The sequence below is a fragment of the Drosophila ficusphila genome, unplaced genomic scaffold, assembly GCF_018152265.1.
Source record: "Drosophila ficusphila isolate 14025-0441.05 unplaced genomic scaffold, ASM1815226v1 contig_791, whole genome shotgun sequence".
Lineage (NCBI taxonomy): Eukaryota > Metazoa > Arthropoda > Insecta > Diptera > Drosophilidae > Drosophila > Drosophila ficusphila.
The window spans coordinates 21737795-21757341 of record NW_025064737.1 but is presented as its reverse complement, the minus strand read 5'-3'; the positions used below and the strand labels follow the sequence as shown (position 1 = coordinate 21757341).

Here is a 19547-nt window from a genome sequence, read left to right as displayed (position 1 = left end):
TAATGTCGTTTTTGCAGTTTATGCAAAACTTGGGTTTGTCGCATTCAGTGTCGTCTGGCGTGTGTACTTCTCCTGAGCAGTTGCTGCAGGCTTTGGTGGGGGTCCTGCAGGCTTTCGTGGGGTGTCCAAACCTGAGGCAGTTGCGGCATTTTAATGGGCGTGGAATATGTGGACGAACTCTTATTCTTTCCCATCCTATCATTATGGTATCCGGGAGAAACGTTGAAGAGAAGGTGACAATTACGAGTCCAGACTCTTGGAGAATGTTGTTCTTTTTGATGAAGATTTTTTCAACATTGTTGACCCTTTGAAGCTTAAGCTCGTTTAATATATCAGCTTCGTCTACATGCCGTAGTTCATTTGAGTATATTACTCCTTTCGAGGAGTTTAAAATTTCATGTATAGTGACTTTTACAGTGAAGTTGTGGAAATTGGAGAGTTTTAGCAGTTTTACTGCCTGTGCTGAACTTTTGGTTTTAACTAATAGGGTTCCGTTTCTGGTTTTAGTGCATGTTTCAATTTCTCCGCCGCAGGTGAATTCAATAACTCTTTTTATTATGAATATCGAAACTTTTTCAAAAGTCTCGTTATCTGTTCTGGAGATTATGAGGAACTTCGGGTCAAGAGTTGTTGTTTTATTACCCAGTGCAGGGTAATCTAGATCAGGTGGTCGATTCATTGTTATTGTGCTTGGGCTGTCGCCCGTTGCACAGAGCACTTTTGTAGCGGTTTTGCTGTGATAGTTGTTCTTGGGTTTTTTTGAAATCTTCTTTACGCACTTGTTTGTTTTTGCCAAAATTGGTAGAACTTTGTTTTTGTAACTGATGGTACTCGCGAAGTTCTGCCGATAGCACGTCTTTACTCAATGAGGTTTGGACTGGTACTGAAGAATAAACTAATTTCAGATAATTTTATTTGGAGAGAGCTAATAATTTTCTCAATGCATAGACTAAGAAAGAATAGAATAAATGTTTGCACTAGTCAATGGAATGTTATTGGCTAAATAAATTATAGCCTTTAAGGCCTCACAAAATATTCTAAAGAATTCAGTAAATAAAATAAGCAATTGTTTTCTTTAAATTCGATTTTTATTAACTAGACAGCTTTAATAAAACAAATGTAACAAGTTTTACAAACGAACAAACAACGAGATGTGCATGTGGGGGGGTGTGGCACGTGTGCATGTGTGAATTGGGAACGGGGACTGGGAATGAAGTCGCCTCCAATGGACATTCGACTATGACAAACTGTGAAATTCGCTACTGCATCTCGATTCAGAGACTTCACTTCAGCTTCTTGAGGAAGAAGCGGTTGGGAGGACCGTAGCTGGTGGCGGGGATGTGCGAGGGAGCCAGTCGCTGCTCGGGCTGCTCCTCCACGACGATGGGCGCCATCGAGGGCTCTTCGACGGCCAAAGCAGCGGGAGCGGTGGCGGGGGGGCAGGTACTGGTTGGCGGGAGCGGACAACGTGGTCGAGACCTCCTCGCCCGTGTACGCGGCAGCTGTGGGTGGACCATAGACCGACGAGGGAACGGCTGGCTGCTCCACTTCCGGCTCGGGAGCCAAGGTGGTGGGGGGCAGGACATCGGAAACCTCGGCCAGAGGAGCAAAGTCCTCGGCGGTCGCCTGGCGTGGCTCCATCTCCGCTGGCGGGGGTCCGTAGACGGGAGCCTCCTCCTTCTTGGTCTTGTACTTGATGAAGTACACCTCCGGCTTCGATGGCTTCGTGGGCGGCGGCGTGGGGATCACGATGTCCTGCTCCTGCTCCGGCTTCTTGTGCAGCACGTAGATCAGGGTCTTCTCCTCGTTCTGAGGTGGTGGTGGGACCACTGGCTGGCGGATCGCGGGAGCGGATGGCGCCTTGATGAACACGATCTTATAGTGCTTCTGCTTGGGTCCCTGCTGGTGGTGGACTCGCGTCTGGATGGCGTCCTCCTCCTCGAAGTCCTTGGGCGGCACATGGACGTAGATGTGCTTGTGCACCTTGGTCTCCTGGGGCGCGTTGTTGTATCCGCTGGCGTGCTGAACTCCGGACAGGCGGTGGGCCATGTTGTAGCTGTCGTCGTAGGCACTCAGTGGCTCAGCGGCGGCGGCGGCAGTGGGAGCCACCTGCTCGATGGCCTCCAGATGCATCTGGGGCGGCAGGTAGGTCTGCTGGGGAGCCGCGAAGTTGGCGAACGACTGCTCCTGGGGCAGCGGTTGGTAGATCTGCGGGGGCACGGGGTGAGCTAAGAGAAGGAGAGAGATTGAAAAAGGTTAACAAATGGTAAAATAGAACCGAATCAAACAAAAAGATTCTAGGAAATGCTAGTATTTATTTTTTTGATTGCAAAAAAAGATAACAAAATTTTAATACAATTACTTTAAGAAGGTTGAAACAGAAACAAATAAAAAAAACACATTTTGAAAAGATTTAACTTTGCCAAAAAACTATTTAAAATATGAATATCCCAATTACATGACATAATCTTTAAACAGTTTTGTTCACCTTTACATTTCTTATTGATAACTTTACTTAAAATGTCACAAATTTAAATGGCTTGCAATTTAAATGGCTGACTAATATTCCTTTTTATTCCCCGAGCACTCACCATTTAGAGGCAAAGCCCGCTGGCTCTGCTGCTGGGGTAATCCGTGGTAGGCATAGGGGGATGGGGGCTCAGGACGAGCCAAAGTGGTGGCCACTAGGGAGGCCACGCACACCACGAACAGCGACGAAACACGCATGGCTATAGCTCCTGTTAGTCGAAAGTCCTTGCTGCTAAATAAACCCGTAATCCTTTGGCTCGATGGAGTGCTGCGATGGAGAAGCTCGCTGCTCGACTGATGCTGAGTTGGTCGCCGCGGCCCGAATTTATATGATTCGATGTCCGGCGCTGAGTGCTTGAAATCTCATTACAAAAGGTAAACGAAAAAATGAATTTAATTATGCTTCAAAAGAGACCCGAAGAGCGGCGGATGAACTTGGCCGAAAGCGAAGACACAGATACGGATGCAGAGAGGAGTCGGCGACACGTATCTTTCAGATGTTCACAAGCGAGAAATTGGAGCAAACCCGGCTGCAAATCCAATCTCGCAGGAGGGGGCAGCCAGCCCATAGTACTAAATCAACGCCCTGGGCCCCCGCCAATAATGTTTGCCCAAATCGTTTTGTGTAACACCCTCGTCCGGGTATCTCATAACTTTTATCTCGAATCTTGTATCTCGTACCTGGCATCTCTCATCTGTGAGATGCAGCAGCCGCAACCTTCGGCGGAGTTCGCCAAGTGTTATTTTCACAATTGGAGCGCACTTAAATCGCTGGCTCGGAATCGAAAGTGACCCACGATTACCCACTCGACCGGGTCCCATTGATGAAGTTCATTCATGTGACGCCTCGAGGAACTCGTTTGTCCAGTTTGGACTTCCTCGCAAGCCGGGTCAAGTGATTCCCCGGCGGTCCAGCCATCAGATAATCCACTGACTCACAGGATTAGCCAGGGAAATACAAAACAGACAACGGAAGTACAATAAAAGCTTATCAAAGTAGTTTTAGAATGCCTAAACTAATTTTTACTTTGAGCTTAGCAAGCAAATTCTGTATGGTTTTTAGGTCTTCAAGTTTCTAAAATATATATTTCTTTGATGAAGGTTTTTTCAAAGTGTATTCTTAACATCTCAACCATTGCATTTATCACAATAGTAACACATAATTATGTACTGTATTTTCCAAACAAACACTCAAGGCATTCTGAGCCACAACAAATTTCTTGATAAAGCTAAAAATACACCAAGTCATCTCACCAAAAAAAAACACAATAACGAAGGGCTTTTCAAGGCCAGTTCATAATTTCCCCCAACTGTCAACCGTGGACGGCGAACACTTTCAACACCTACGACAACAATTACGAAACAATCGTAACAAAATCAAAATCAATTTTCAAATTGAAGCAGACATTAACCGTCGAAAACGAAATCGAAACAATAAGCAATAAAACAAAACAGCAGCTACCCAAATAAAGTGAATAGCGAGCGGCGTTTAATTGGATTTGGTGCACACGGCGAGGGATTGGAGGCAAATAGAGCCGCGGTGACCGATGTAAGCCGAGTCGAGACACTTGTCCACTTGCTGTCCACACACAGAAACCATTAATCGTAATTGCAGCCGACGCATCTCGACGCAGTGAGATGGAGAAATGTCGAGTGCCTGTTTGGACACATGTAGCTTATGGCCACGAGAAGCTGGGGGATTGGGGCTTTACGTCACCGATCGAATCGATCGGAAATTGGTGCACTTGGCCACCGAAGAAGAAGCCCGACGAGTCAGTCGATGACGACGGAAGAAGGCTGAACTCCAAGCAAAATCAGGGATGCCAAAGTTCCACCAAACGTTCACAGTAAGGATCGCACTTAACTTTTCATAATTAAAATAAAATGCATTTTTAATATGAAACAATAAAACAAAAAGCTATCCAAATATTAATATTTTTAATATACATATATATACATATTTCTTGCTGAAATACATTAATTTGTTACTACCAATCCAGTTTGGTAATTAAAAATCCCCCTAACCACAAATTATATATTTTTCCATCCCTGACAAAGAGAAAGAGCGAGAAAGACCAAAAGGAGCTGCCGCAGATTGTGTCATCGACTATTCGAAATTGGTGAAAACGAGGTCAACAGTGCAGTAGCACGTCCATCGAGGAGTTATTGATTCGCGCCGATCTCCTGCCCTTCCTATCTTGGCATTGGCTTTGTCTGCTTCTCGGTGCCCTTCACTCGGATCGAAATCCATTGACATTGCCGGGGAGTTTGGGGGGAGTTTCCATTGAGGCAGCTTAAAATAGACGGAGCGACCTGGGATGCGCCACTTGACTTGCCACTTGTTGCACTCAAGTGCCACGAATAGCAAAAGCCAAAGAAGCAGTACAACGGCAAACACGAAGGGGCAGAAGCTTTGGGGCTTTGTCATTGAGATGTGAACCCACAAGTCGATTAGTTGGCCATTGGCAGTGGAGAGGCGCATTCCATCGCCGAAGAATGCGTAGGTCACTTGGCTCTAAGCACGGAGTAAAAGCAGCTACGAACCTTGTGGTAAGTGGGTATGTTGATATGGATAGGAGGTCTAAATTTAGTTAACTCTTTTTTAAATACTTTTATTCCAGGTTTCTTAAAAGTATTTTTACACTGATTACATTAAGCTCAAAATAATACAAAACCATTTCGTACCCCAAACTTCAAATTAAGGAAATCCCTAATAATTTGACTTCCATATAAATGATTTAATGAATTCCCAGAAATGCTTGACTACCAAATTAAATAATTTTATTACACTCCATGGCGAGTGTATTTTTACTTTTACCACAACCACCGCAAATGAGAAGGCAACGTAAAGAAAACATGCAAATCATGCTCCAAAATGTTTATAAAAAAATCGCGAGCAAATGTTATATATTAAACTGGGGCTTCATCCCACACTCCGTAAATCATGACAAATAGCAAATGAATGTGATCCTATGCCTTCCCATTCCCGTCGTTATTAATAGGTTGACAAATTGTTCGGCCAAGTGACTTAATAGCTGGCCCGGAGGAGCATAACGATAATGATTATAGCGATCGGCGGCGTCGATTATCTCGTTAATTAGAGGGGACAGACAAGCTAAACGCTTTTGCACCACTTGCCATTCCGCCCATCAAGGTCATTCGATTTTAGCACAATTATCGCGGCCCTTATCCCAGCCCATCATCATCGCCTCCGTTTTTATGTAACTCACTTACAACCTGTGGGAAGTAATTAAAACTGGAGCAGCTCGAGTACTTTTTTATTTAGGTGGGTGACTGCCGGTGGGCTGAGTTCCTATGGAAATGTTAATAAGGCTAATACCAGTTTTGGCCAACAATTTAGACCGTGCACCGAAAGGAAGGAAATAAATTGGATTGACTAAAGTATTTCTCCTGTTTATATATATAAAATTAAGAGCTGCGAATTAGTCATAAAAGTTGCTGGTAAAAATACAATTTAATTACTGGTTTTACCGCGAGTTTTATGACCTTAGGAATTAATGGATGTTTTCTTGATTAGAAGGATATTTCAGGTATTTTCAGTGGGTGGGAGACTCTAAATAAAACCCAAGTTTATTATAGTTTCGGAGTATTGTAATGCAGGATAATCGGGCTAGACAAGATCCCGATACTCAAAGACAGCTGATTTAATTTGTTAGTGGACTTTCCCGCCCTTCGACGTCAAAGCCTAACCAAATGAAGCCCACTTGCGATGGAACAATTGTATTCAACATGCGGCCAAATATTGACATTGAATTATAATGCCCATTGAAACACAGAGCAATGAAAGGCCTATATATAGAGTCTCACACATGATTATTGCCGGCCTAAAGTATAGTGTAAGCAGAGGAAAAAATAACATGGTTACCGAACAAAGGTAAGTGGCAAGTTTTTTGTCACTGGTCAAAATGTTTTGTGGCTAATGAAGGGTAAAGGGCTTCCTCGGGGGGTCGGAAAAAGCTGGCAGCATACATCGAAATCGATTTTACCGCTCTCAGATACGCAAAAGTATCCGAGTATCTGCACATCTGCCGGTTTCATTGATTTAAGTGCCCGGCTAAATGCTGTGAGCCGCAATTTGTATCTCGTGCTTTGTTTATTTACGCTGTCATCTCCTATTGTTTGGCACTAGTTTGCCCAGCCCCCAGCCTCCAGTTTCCAATTTGTTAGCCATTTGCAGTCAATCGCATTGTGGTAAGTAACAAATTCGCTTGTCAGGCCGCTTTGGTATTTCCATTTGCCTTTTCATTTCGGCTCTTTAGTGGGCCGTCATCTCTGTTTGCTGGCCAACTAGCAATTAAAATCGTATTTACCAGCACTTTGCCATTGTGGAGCACTTATCGCACGACTTGCACTTGACCAATTCCGATTTGAAGAGGTTAAAGCCAGTCGAAGGACTAGCCCCTAAATGGCCGTTACTAAATGTTGTGTCGTATTAAGCCCACTTGTCGTATACTCGATGTGCGATCATAGTCGCCAGCTGGCGCCATCTACATGTCATCCAACTTGATAGCTTATCACCCGCGTCTTTCTTCTTCTTTCGCCTTGAACGCGTTCAGGCGATGAAAAAAAACATCAGATGAGAAAAAAAGCTTTGCAGAAGCCAAACAAAGCCAAACGCAAACAAAGGCGGTCTGGGACTTCAACTTTACAATACCCCTTAGTCAAAAAGTTGTAGTTAGAAAATTTTTCGTTTGGAGGGTCTTATTAATGCCTGAAAACCTAGAAAAAAAAATTCATTAAAGTAATTTTCTTGTCTATAAAATAATTTAAGCTTATAAATCAAAGGTGCCTCCGTTGATATTTGTTACAAATTTATCTACAAAAGAATAGTCCCATTAAACGAACAGGGTACTAACGAATTTTAAAGAGACAACCTAAAGACAGAAGCATTCGGCCACCGACTGCAGCAAAGTCGGGCATTCATTTCAGTTGCTCACGAGAAGATCGCCGGTGAGGTATCCGAAGCAACACTCACTCTCTCGTTAACCACGTTTACGATATATCTCACAGCCATGCAAACGCCAGAAAACAACGACAATCAAGTAAGAAAAATAAGGCTTATCTGACCGAGATTACAAAACGTATCTCATACTTTTCGTTTACTTGTTTAGCTTATTTTGGTGCAACAGAATTTACGAACGCTGCCTCAGGAATTAGTTAGGAGCCATGCTGATCATGTTGAGCACTTGGATCTAAGCCACAACTGCCTGAAGGATCTTTCCTGGCTGGGGGAGTTCGAGCATTTGCGTCATTTGGTCCTGGACAGTAATCGAATGCATGAGGCTCATCTGAGGACATTGACGCGACCCCTGCCACAACTGGAAATACTGATGCTGAACAAAAATGAGGTGGGTAATAGAATTATTCGCCAAATATTGTAATTAACGTTCTATAGAGCCTTATCAAAAGAATATGTTTGATTTCAGTTCAGTGACTTGCCAACGACAATTCGGCTGATCAGGAGGTTCTTTCCCAATTTGGAATACTTGAGCCTACATGGCAATCCCATCTGCCCTGATGGCCTGGAACTGCAGCCGTTCTCTAGTTACTTGCGATACGACTACGAGTACTACAGGTGGGTCTGCTGCAGTATTGAACCTTCTATGCTTAGCTCTCCTTCTGTTTTAGTAATTACATTGCACAGTCACTGAGCAAACTGAAATTCCTGGATCATGGGCTGGTTCAACGCACCTACCAGTACGAAAGTTTTCCACTCAAAAGTTATGCTGGAAAGCAACTGATCCAAACAACAAGTTTCTGAAGTATCAGATAATATTATGAACATTATGTATATAAGATATCAAATGAATTATTTCTATTAAAAACAAGTCTATTTACCAAGAATTTTTTTCTATTTTTTACTACATTTTTACATACTTTTTAACAGTAAAATTATTTTCAAAAAGCTATATATCTTACGTATTGTTATTAACAATTTCTACATAGTCAAGACACCAACCGCTACCAAAAGCTTGAATTTGTACAATACGAATAAGTGGCCAAAACGAATCAGTGATAAAGTCACCCCCAAAAGGATATTTCATTTAAGCTTAAAACATAGCTAAATGCCCTGCACGCCATTAAAGTTATTAGTTAATATACATATAAATCCTATAAAAACGAACACCAAAAAAATTATTATTAGCAATTTCATTGGACAAATTAAAGATTTAAAAATCTTTAAACCAAAGCTATGAAATCATCAATGGACGATTTATATTAATAGTAGGGTGCATATCAAAATATATACTTGTCCCAGCCGGCCGGCATAAGCCAGAGATAATTCAGAGTGCCAAGACCACAAGCAAAGCAAAAAGGTGATAGACGGGAGAGCAAAAACAAATCGCTGATAGCCAGTTATCGGTGTCTATATAAAGCGGCATCTGGCAGAAATTCAATTTCAGTTTCGCGACGACTTCCAGCCAGCCGGATTCTTTTCTCAATTCCAGTTCTTGAAAGCAAATATATATCGCTCAATATGGCCGATCCCAACGTCAAGCCCAAGTACACAAAAGTAAGTATATTTATTGTGTTGCCAGCTGCATACTAAATAATATGAGATGCACCTTAGCAATTGCACATTAGATGCATTTAATATTACAAATAGGCAGCCTCAACTTAAGAATTTTCCAATTAAGGTCCACTAAAAACTTGTTTGTGTTCGTGTTGCAATTTGCAAATATTTGTTTTTTTGCGACTACTGACCTCCTTTTGCATACTATACATACATATGTACCTACAAATATGTTATGTTTTTGGAAAAAAAAAAACAACTATTTGTTTGTTCTTAAATACAGGGTGATCCGCTTGTTATCAGCAGTTGTTGAACGTAAAATAAACAAATCTAACAAAAGTAAGGCTATAATAATTATGAGGTCTTCTAAGCAGATAAGGCAAACCTTTAGAAGGTCCAAAATGAACTGGCGATTCTTTCGATATGGATGAGACTTTGAAACTTAAACACATGTTGGCAGGCTTAGTAGCTAAATCTTTAAATAAGAGAAAATAACAAATTCAAAAGGGTAAAACAAAAACTATTAATAAAGTAATTTTATAATATTTCTCTTTAGTTGCCTGTAGTTAACGCTGTTTCCAATTGAGTACTTTACTTGACTGGTTTATCTCGAAGTTGACAGGGCTTATCGCTCAACGAACTATTACAATTCTGTATTACACTGAAACGACTTCAGTTTGTTGTCAAATGTTTCGTTTTGTTCATAAACTCGACAATTTTAAATCGTGACTGGTAGAACACTTAACGTTGTTTATGTACATTGTCGCGTGTTCCCTGCAAATTAAAATGGGCCAATTGAACGCCTGATAACTTGTTTACGCAGATAAGCAATGGCAAACAAACTGGGCTAATAATAATGCACAAATTGCACAAATTGCTGGCACAACAGCCAATTTGTTTAAGGATGAGATTAAATCATAACTTTGCACACTGCGAACCCAATTTTTGTAAGGTGGGGCGGATTCTGGGTTACAAATATTAGTTACTAGCATTTTATTTATCATCATATTCTATTAAATTTATTTATAGCTCTTCATCAACAATGAGTTTGTTGACTCGGTGTCGGGCAAGACCTTTGCCACTTTCAATCCGGCTACTTCGAAGGAGATTGTTAAAGTCTCCGAGGGAGATAAGGTAAGTGCAGTATTTTTGCCAGTAATTGAATTTGATTTTATTGCCCTTACAAAAGGTGTCATGATTAAGAAACCCGCCTGGAAACACAACTCTTATCAATCGTATCTTAAGTTTCATATCAAGATTATATTTATTTCGAATATTATCTAGGCTGACGTTGATCTGGCTGTGATTGCGGCCAAGAAAGCCTTTCATCGCGACTCGGAATGGCGCAAGTTGAGTCCTCTGCAGCGCACCAACCTGATCAACAAGTAAGCTTATTACTTAACCTTTCTTTGAAAAAACTCTTAGTAATCCTCTACAGACTCTGTGCCCTGATGGACCGGGACAAGGCCTTCCTGGCCAGTTTGGAGACCCAGGACAATGGCAAGCCCTACGCAGAGGCCCTCTTCGATGTGACCTACTCGATGTTGACCCTGCAGTACTATGCCGGCTGGACCGACAAGTTCTTCGGCGACACCATTCCCGCCGGGGGATTCACCTCGATGACGCGCAAGGAACCGGTGGGCGTGGTGGGCCAGATCATTCCCTGGAACTACCCCCTGCTGATGCTGGCCTGGAAGTGGGGACCTGCACTGGCTGTTGGCTGCACCATCATCATGAAGCCCGCTGAGCAAACGCCGCTGACCGCTCTTCACATGGCCGCTCTGGCCAAGGAAGCTGGTTTCCCGGCCGGAGTTATCAACGTGGTCAACGGATTTGGACCCACTGCAGGAGCGGCCATCAGTGAGCATCCCGATATCGCCAAGGTGGCTTTCACCGGATCCGTGGACATCGGAAGGATTATCATGCAGGCTGCTGCGAGGACGAACCTCAAGAGGGTTTCCCTCGAACTGGGCGGCAAGAGTCCCGTGGTAGTCTTCGATGATGCAGATAGTGAGTGGCTTTTTCTCATCGAATATTTTTCAGAAATAATCCCTGATTTTCTCCATTAGTTGACTTTGCGGTGGAGACTACACACGAAGCTTTGTTTTCCAATCACGGACAGAGTTGCTGTGCCGGCAGTCGAACCTACGTTCACGAGAAGATCTACGATCAGTTTGTGGCCAAGGCTGCTGCCAAGGCAAAGGCCCGCAAGGTGGGAAATCCCTTCGAGGAGAACGTCCAGCAGGGTCCGCAGATCGACAACGATATGCTGACCAAGGTTCTGGGCTACATTGAAAGTGGCAAGAAGGAAGGTGCCAAGTTGCAGGCTGGTGGTAACAGGATCGGCAATGTGGGTTACTTTGTGGAGCCCACTGTTTTCTCGGATGTGAAGGATGACATGCGAATTGCCCAGGAGGAGGTGATTACTGCTTACTAACTTCAAGGTTGCATACTTTATCCTTATTATTCCCTTAACATCTGTAGATCTTTGGCCCCGTGCAATCCATCTTCAAGTTCAGCACTCTGGAGGAGATGATCGATCGGGCCAACAATGTGCAATATGGCCTTGCCGCCGGCGTTATTACCAATGACATCAACAAGGCCATGAAGTTCGCCAATAATGTTGATGCTGGATCCGTGTGGATCAACTGCTATGATGCCGTGCTGCCCTCCACTCCCTTCGGTGGATACAAGCACTCTGGAATCGGTCGTGAACTGGGCAAGGACGGACTGGACAACTACTTGGAAACCAAGACCATCACCATGAAACTGCTTTAAGCTGGAACTTGAAGGATTTCTGTTTCGTATACACAATATTTGTATTTTATTTGCACTTATTTTCGGTTCGTCAGCGGTTAGACTATTGCATTTTAAATAAAACTCTTTGATCAAAGTTATAAAATTATCGAGGGGATCGACTGGAAAATGGAGCTTAAACTCAAAGGCGGGATTGCATCTTGAGTATAGCTTTATTTTAGTAGGCCCGAAAGTATGCAAACATTATTGTTCAATTAATATCGTTCAACACTAATATTTAATAGGATTTTGTTAACCCTTGATTAAGCCACATTCGGATATTCGATTTCGAGGCACGAGTTCGCTAAACTAAGACAGTGAAAAATATCAATTAAATATCGAGGGGTCTTCCCCTCTTAAGCCTATTCTAAAATCCAGTTTAGTTAAGATAATATTCCTTAGGCATCATTTGCTAAACACTAACACTTCGTATAAAAATAAACCTGAGATTGCTGATCAGCTGGCCGGCCGTGGGATTAGGCCAAGCTCGTTGGCGGGATCTGCGACTGGCTCTGCACCTCCAGAAGTGGCACTGCGAGATCGCTCAAACGCGACCTGGCACTCTGATAGTCATCCTCCGATCTGGGCCTCATCTGCAGCTGGTGCTGCGGACTGCTCTGCTGCACCACCTCCGTGTAAACTGGCTGAATCTGAGCCTGGGGAGCCCCGAACCTTCCATTATCGAACATCTCATCGATGTCCACCAGCTGGAAGTCCACGGCGAACACGAATCGCAGTACCATGACCAGCAGAGCCACGATCCACAGCACCATTCCGATCACGTAGCTGCAGCGGAAGAGCTCCAGATAGGTATCGTGGGACACATTGTGATCGTGGACGACGGGACGCAGCAGGGCGATGGCATCGCCACAACTGATGGCAGTGGGATCGGTGAGCTCCTTCCTCAGTTCGCCACACAACCGCTTGAGATGACCATTGGTCAAAATGGTGTATATAACGCTGCCCAGACTCATCAACGAGAAGATCAAGATAGAGGGCACCACAATGCGCCAGGGTTTCGGCAAAACTCTGAAGAAAATTATATTAAGATTAGGTTGGTAAAAAAATTGACTTTTTTTAGTGTGTTAAGAAACTTACGAACTCTTTTTGCTGCCGGTCTGAAAGATCAGACACATGGCTGTCCAGATAATGGCCACAATCTCTGATATAACTGGAAATGCATACACAAACTGAGCGCCAATGCTGCGATTCCAATAAGTGGCATGAATATCGATGGACTCTTAAAATATAAAAACTTATATAATGACAAATATGTATTAGTTTTTTATTTGCATTACTTGTGCTCAAGAACTGGCGATCCGCCTCAGCATTGAAGGTTATCTTTTGTGTGGGAGGCGTCGTGGTCGTGACCTTTTCCTCCTTCTTTTCAGCTATGAGACGCTCCAATTTGGGTCGGTTCTCGATTGAATCATAAATATGCGGTATTTTAAACGTTTGCTTTGTGGTTTCTGGGAATAAAACTCATTTTTCTCATGATGTAGTATAGTTATATTATTATCTTACGGCTCTCGCTTTGCAGTGATTCTGGGGTGACATCCTGCACAGAGTACTTTTGGCCATAGGCATTCTGGGTGGCAGCAATAAAGTCCCGATGGAGAATCTGCTTACTGCGATCATTCATTTGATCGAAGTTTCGATCCCGGAAGATAAGTTTGGCACTGACTATTCCCTCGTACAGATCCCCCGATATCATATGCAGTGAAATACTCCACAGAATGGAGAATATTGCTATGAAGACCATCAGACATATTACGGTGTCTAAGTCGATAAAAAGAAAAACAAAAGGAAAGTTTTTAATTAACAAAAATTTTTGTTAGACTTTCCCCTTTAAAATCTGGTAATTAAATTCTTCAATAATGAAATCATAAAAAACAGCCTCTGCCATATTTTAGCATTACCAACATGTTCTATCAAACAGACCGCTGACAAATTTAAATTCGAAATTAATAGTTCGCACAGCTACATATAGACAATCAACTGTTTATGGATCTGACAGGAGCCATAGATCAAGTAATCGCACTGTTGCGTACTATAAATTACGATATTATGAGAATGGAAAACTCTGGTGCTTGAAGGTTAGCCATTCGATAATTTATTGCTTTCTAGTTGTGTTCGGGTTGCGTTTGCTGGGTTTGTTTGTTTCGTGTAAGAAGCCGCTAACTTACGAGTCTCCGAATATTAACGTTTCTGTGCGAGCTTATACCGGAGGTATGATATCATGCCAAATGTTGTATAGCTCGGTTAACCAGTCGGAGCGAAACATTTTCGGATGACGTCGCTAACGTGACTGCCTCCCAATAAAATTCATTTCAATTGATGCAAATATTCCCGCATATTGTTCGAAATAAAGAGAAAACAAACGGCTGGCCAAGTCAACAAACAGATTCGCGAATAAATATACGACTATGCTCTGTGTGCGTAATAAAAGTCCCAGAGCGAAACATGTCAAAACGGAGGAAAATGTTGTATTACCATTCCATTTTATGGTCCATAATGGACAGCTGAATTTTACAAGTTGGCATATCTATAGACTGGGAGAATAGATCACGAGCTGGTACCGCAGATTTCATGCCCCAAGTGCTTTGAACGCATTAAGCGGAATGTTTTTCTGCTTTTTGGCCGGCCACCGACTCGTTTATATATATTCAAAGCGATTTACTGCGCGTTGCACGATCCACCGCAGAGTGGCACCAATGGAATGACATCATTTCCATCATGAGCCCGCTTTCGACTCTCATCTCCACAACTTGTGTGCGGGTAAATAATAATCGAGAAGTTGGCAGTCGTTAGCTCATCTATGAACTGTTTTTGGGCAGGTTTCGTTTGCTAAATATGGCACAAAAGAGGTGAAGCGTTGTAGAAAAAACTATAAATAAATATTACTAATCGGTAGAACAGTAGGATGTAATCTGCATACTACAACAATAACCCATAAAATAGAGTAAACAAGTTTATTTATTATTAAGATAAAAGAAAAGCATTTAAAGTTTACATTATAACACAAACTGTCTGGTTAACGATTTCCCTTGTCCGGTGATTAAGTGCTTGTTTATATCTGCGACGGCTCCCGGAAGTTTGGCACTTTGGCTAATTTGTTAATGCCAATAATAGGAACCACATGGCGAATACGTACTATGAACTTCGCCCACTCAAACAAACTTTCCTACACTTATCGACAGATGAGAGCTGCACCGAATAAAATACAAACTCGTACATATGTATAGGAATATCTTTGTTGACCCAGCAAGCCATGTGTGAAAATGTTTAAAAGCAATCGCAACCAAGTTAATATTAGCACATTGGCCCAAAGCCTTTAGGCCAGTTTAGCACCTTTAATGAGTCGATTGACGCTATAAAAATAGGTATAATTTGGCACATTAAGCTGGTAGTTAAAACTTTCAACTAAGTATCATAACATTTAATAATTTAAATATCCTTAACATATGGTAAAATTTGCTTAAATTTTAAGTTGTGAACAGCGTTGCCCCACTGTCACGCATATCTAGCAATTTATTAGGTGGGTCTCTGCAAGTTTTCAAAACATTTCAATACGTATATGTATATTCAAACGGTTTATTGATGCTGAAAGACGCGCCCCCAGAGAGAAACCTCCATGGCTGATGAACTAAACTGCGAAATGCTTTTAATTGACTTGAACATTTTCTGTCAATGGCAGCAGACAGTTCACCTCAAATTTAACCAATTGACAGTCACGGTTCAAAATTCGAATTCCTAAATGTTTATGGAATTTGGTGTGGTTTTTATTTTAGAATTGTGTTTGTGTTCTTTCGCCCTATGAAGGTCGCCGAAAAAATATATTTTAAGAACCAAGGACTGCCCTGTAATCTTTATAAAGCAGTTTAGCATTAATTTTTTTGATACAAAATAACGTACGGTTCAGATTGCGTATATCGTTGGTGGTTAGCTTTCCCTGTTTGTATTTTTTAATCAGCTCCATTTTGGAATAACATTTGTTGTGGTACACTTTTTAGAAATTTTGTAGATTATTTTGCTTCTTATTCTTTTTTACAAGAACTTATCACGTTGCGAACATATTTTGTACACAATTATTAGCTTTTTGGCCCATAAAATTCTTTAATTAGTTTTTACTCCTCATTTGTTTACTTTTCTGTTTTTTATGGACCTCGTCGAGATGGTTTCATATGGATAACTGAAAATATTTTTTGATGTTACTTTTTGAACGGAACAATATCACATTTTGAACATATTCCGTTGGTTTTAATACTTTAAAAATTTTCTTTTCGTTTTCACTTATTTTTTTTTTAGTTTTCGTTATTTTATGGATCATGTAGGAAATATTTCATGTTTCAAACTGAGGAAGTACTGAGCAGCGCACAGAAATTTATTAGCAAAAAAATAAACAATTTTGATAATTTACATAGAAACAGCGTATGGGCAAATTTAATGAAGCGGGGAGGCTTTTTGATTTTCGCCTCGATTCTGTTCACTTGAGCGATTGGAATAATTGAGATTAATTGATTTAAAATTACCCAACGTGTGTGGGAGTATATGGGTGTGCATATGAAAGGTAGAAAAACAAATTTAGCAATTGTGTTTCAAACACTTTGACTATCAATTTACGTTTGGCGCACACAGCAGTTGTACGAGTTTTCAATTTCCATTTCTATTTTTCTGGCACATTACGTATACGTAGCGGACCAAAATTAACACCTTTTTGTGCTAGTTCTCGAATTTCTATTCTAATTAACCCATGGCTTAAAGTCTGTCGGAGTGTGTGTTTCTGTTTGGGAAAACTGACATCCGTCTGATTTGGACAGTCAAGGTCAGCGGAAAGGGGAAATTTTTCCGTTTGACATTTATTTGTGTTATTTACACGGCTTTGATATCACTGATTTGCATAAAAAGCGATTGGCTTTGTTAATTGCCGAACCCGAAATTAAACCACGCGACGCTCGGGCACGCATCCAAAAGATACAAAACCGAAAATGGGTTCCAAATTCAGCGTACAACTCGTTCGCAATCCGTCCGGCGCTCGTGACTGTTGTTCAGGCACTGAGGCGACGATATGCCAAGCGATAATTCTCCAGCCAATTTCGCCTTTCGCTCTCTATGCTTTGCTCCATAGAGCGATACAGCTCTAGTCCACTTTGTTTTATCTACTTTTTAGGGGGCTCTCAAGAGCGAGCGTCTTCAGTTTTGTTTTGATTTCGGATATTTGCAACTGGTTGCTCGGGATTGTTTTTGTTTGCTCCCTTGTTTTGATTCGGTTCTTTGGTATTGTTGACTGTTTTTTTTGTTTTGCTCACAACAATTTATGAGTGGTGGAGAGGAGGGACTACGGCGTGCGTGGGATGGGAACCATTGTTTTATTTATATTCTTTTTGTTGGTGCGACTTTGGTTTTTAAGATTATATATAACACGTAGTTAGCGGGGTCTTGTGTGGGATTTATAAGAAGTTGCTGAGAATAATCTGTTGGTATCGTGTCAACAAATAATTACGTTTTTCTATTTGCTTCTTACTTAATGGTAGCTTCCTTTCCCTAAATAAAAATTTGTTCCTAATAATAGAAAACATTCACTGTTTTCTATCCTCAATAAACCAAACATTAATCAGGTATTCAGAACAACAAAATCCAGTTCTATTTCCATGTTCATTGTTTCGGCTTTTGGGCAGTTGCCATGGCCGCAATTATCGGCGATGACCTTGAAAGAACCCGCCGCTTTTTCACGTCCAAGGTAAACTTAATTAGCGGCCAAAAGGCCTTCGAAGGACTCGTCGATGTGTGTGCCCAAATCGCGTGCCTGGGAGGCATCTAGTTTATTCTGGTTTCTCAAGCCGAAAGTTAAACTCCGCCTAACTATAAAGCTCGTCACTTGGGAGCTATTCATATCTCGAGGGCGTTATAAACAGGAATAATTATTAGCACTTTTAAACAATTGAAAACAGGTAGAAACTTCAAAAAGTACAAAACAAAATACATTAAGCAGAAATGCCATACAACACATAACATAAATAAAGAATTGGGGTAAATAAACAATTACCACCCGTGAATCTCTGAATACGCCTAATAAAAATAATACCAGTGGTTTTTGGAAACCTTTAGCAGGCCATAAACATTTCCCGCCAACGAATTCTATGGAATACATTTACACATTTCCACACATGTCATAATAAGGTCCCCACCGCCTATAGATAAACAATCAAATCATTTCTTCCTCTAATGTTGAAATTGGCGATGACGTCGCCCCCTTATGCAAATCTCCAGTAGATAATGCGACACACATGAATTCATTACGACGTTACACACAAGGTCTAGGTGAGTTACGATGGGTAATCGATCATGTTTCAAAAAACTTTTGTTAGTCAGTAATCATAATTTGTCATAATGTTATTTTTAGAAATATCTGTAAAGGAAAATTACTGAGAAAACAAGTTATTTTTTGTACTCTAGATTAAGAAATAATAGTTATTTAAAGAGATTTGACATTTATTCCTTTGCCGTTCTATCATGTAATACTGGGCGTATACACATTTTAGATGCAACCACTTACATTCGCAGCGCACCACTTCCCTCCTGGCTTCCCGGGTTAGCATCTGCAGACTGTCGCCAATCCGCCGTATCCGCTGCGGCCTGCTCCCCATCTCTGATCCGCGGCACTTGGCACCCGCATCTAATTACGCCTTTTGTTTACAACAGGCAAACAATTAGCAAAATTGCTAAACAGAAACCTAGCACTTGAGTGCGCATTTTTGGGCTTAAAGAGCTCAGCTCGCGACTTGGCAATAGTTTGGTGTTTGACCCGAAGACCTGAAAAGCTACGGCTGGAGACGTTCAGACGACACGACCGCTCGACGAGAACTGTGCGCACGCCAAGCGGCTAAAGGCCATTAGGGGTATTTGCCGCTGCTCGGGAGAAAATTCAAATTGTATGGCGTCACTTGGCAGTGGTGGTTACAGCACTATGCAAACAACATAGAGCATTCTTCGATCCCTGGCGCTGGTGGTGGAGTACAATCTTTATCCGAGAATTTAAAAGGCATGCGGAACAACTCTATCAAAACAGTTCCAATGAATAAGTAAAAATAAGAAGTTTTGTTTTGGTAAATATTTTTTCCATTCTTTGTATTTGCTATGGTAGCTCAGCAATAAAAAAAAATTATTATCACAAAATTTTAAGCAGAAGAGGCTTAAATTAACTTTTTTATGTGGAATATATAAATGTACCTGAAAAATGTACCCATTTGGCATTAGAACTCCATATATTTTCTACCCAAAAAAAGTTCCTAGACTTACGCCATCGCTGATCCCTGGCAGCGAGCCGACCTGTCTGTCCGTTTCTGGGGATGGGAGGGGGTAAGTCACCCCTAAAAGAGAAAACCACCGAAAACAGGAGTCCAGGCAATGACCTCTCGTGGCCCCGCCTGTAAGTCTGGGCCACCTGGGACACTCGGAATGAGTGTCAGTAGGGCGATTGCGTGCCCAGTTAATTACTACAAAATGTTAACAACATCTGGCCCTCGGGAAAGAGAACTGTGCGTTCACAACAGGATCTCAACTCTTTGAAATTCACGTTATTTATTATACGAAAAATACTCGATTGCTTCTCAAATAAATTAGTAAATTAATATACATATTAAATTGTAGTTGTAAATTTAGATTGTGTATAATCCGTTACTTGGTG

At 41.6% G+C, this 19547-nt stretch overlaps 4 protein-coding genes across 10 annotated transcripts; 2 read left to right on the top strand and 2 right to left on the bottom strand.

Moving 5' to 3' along the window:
- Positions 1-1179: 1179 nt before the first annotated feature.
- On the bottom strand, positions 1180-2841 carry LOC108095698 (extensin). Its single transcript, XM_017196869.2, is given in 3 exon segments — positions 1180-1439; positions 1441-2228; positions 2592-2841. Coding segments are annotated over 3 exon segments (1080 nt in total). The 5' UTR covers positions 2728-2841; the 3' UTR covers positions 1180-1283.
- Positions 2842-7473: 4632 nt separating this feature from the next.
- On the top strand, positions 7474-8394 carry LOC108095715 (leucine-rich melanocyte differentiation-associated protein). 3 transcript variants are annotated; one of them, XM_017196886.1, is made up of 4 exons: positions 7474-7592; positions 7662-7898; positions 7977-8125; positions 8179-8394. In XM_017196886.1, exons 1-4 carry the CDS (start codon positions 7563-7565, stop codon positions 8309-8311), a joined length of 549 nt encoding a protein of 182 aa, XP_017052375.1. In that variant the 5' UTR covers positions 7474-7562; the 3' UTR covers positions 8312-8394. The 3 variants fall into 3 exon arrangements, with proteins under 3 accessions (XP_017052375.1, XP_017052376.1, XP_017052377.1); XM_017196887.2 differs by lacking the exon at positions 8179-8394 and having other exon boundaries at positions 7960-8108; XM_017196888.1 differs by lacking the exon at positions 8179-8394 and having other exon boundaries at positions 7946-8029.
- A 451-nt stretch (positions 8395-8845) lies between these two features.
- LOC108095899 (aldehyde dehydrogenase X, mitochondrial) lies at positions 8846-11957 on the top strand. Its single transcript, XM_017197220.1, has 6 exons — positions 8846-9064; positions 10094-10198; positions 10349-10449; positions 10503-11074; positions 11134-11483; positions 11549-11957. The coding sequence occupies exons 1-6, from the start codon at positions 9029-9031 to the stop codon at positions 11840-11842; spliced, it is 1458 nt and encodes a 485-aa protein (XP_017052709.1). The 5' UTR covers positions 8846-9028; the 3' UTR covers positions 11843-11957.
- A 113-nt stretch (positions 11958-12070) lies between these two features.
- LOC108095898 lies at positions 12071-18723 on the bottom strand. Of its 5 annotated transcripts, none has more exons than XM_017197216.2 (6): positions 16737-16915; positions 15776-16052; positions 13385-13639; positions 13159-13329; positions 12959-13100; positions 12071-12889 (listed from the first exon to the last, which is right to left on the bottom strand). In XM_017197216.2, exons 2-6 carry the CDS (start codon positions 15837-15839, stop codon positions 12337-12339), a joined length of 1185 nt encoding a protein of 394 aa, XP_017052705.1. In that variant the 5' UTR covers positions 15840-16052; positions 16737-16915; the 3' UTR covers positions 12071-12336. The 5 variants fall into 5 exon arrangements, with proteins under 5 accessions (XP_017052705.1, XP_017052708.1, XP_017052706.1 ...); XM_017197219.2 differs by having other exon boundaries at positions 16871-16913; XM_017197217.2 differs by having other exon boundaries at positions 16844-16909.
- Between the last annotated feature and the right edge of the window lie 824 nt (positions 18724-19547).

Bases quoted from the DNA above. Each gene is read 5' to 3' on its own strand.
- LOC108095898 (XM_017197214.2), bottom strand. From the start codon at position 18,507: ATGGGGAGCAGGCCGCAGCGGATACGGCGGATTGGCGACAGTCTGCAG. The intron at 13,330-13,384 runs GTAAGATAATAA...TTTTATTCCCAG, and splicing joins ATCACTGCAAAGCGAGAGCC to AAACCACAAAGCAAACGTTT. The intron at 12,890-12,958 runs GTAAGTTTCTTA...AATTTTCTTCAG, and splicing joins ACCGGCAGCAAAAAGAGTTC to AGTTTTGCCGAAACCCTGGC.
- LOC108095715 (XM_017196886.1), top strand. From the start codon at position 7,563: ATGCAAACGCCAGAAAACAACGACAATCAA. The intron at 7,593-7,661 runs GTAAGAAAAATA...TTACTTGTTTAG, and splicing joins CAGAAAACAACGACAATCAA to CTTATTTTGGTGCAACAGAA. The intron at 8,126-8,178 runs GTGGGTCTGCTG...CTTCTGTTTTAG, and splicing joins TACGACTACGAGTACTACAG to TAATTACATTGCACAGTCAC.
- LOC108095899 (XM_017197220.1), top strand. From the start codon at position 9,029: ATGGCCGATCCCAACGTCAAGCCCAAGTACACAAAA. The intron at 9,065-10,093 runs GTAAGTATATTT...ATTTATTTATAG, and splicing joins TCAAGCCCAAGTACACAAAA to CTCTTCATCAACAATGAGTT. The intron at 10,199-10,348 runs GTAAGTGCAGTA...AATATTATCTAG, and splicing joins AAGTCTCCGAGGGAGATAAG to GCTGACGTTGATCTGGCTGT.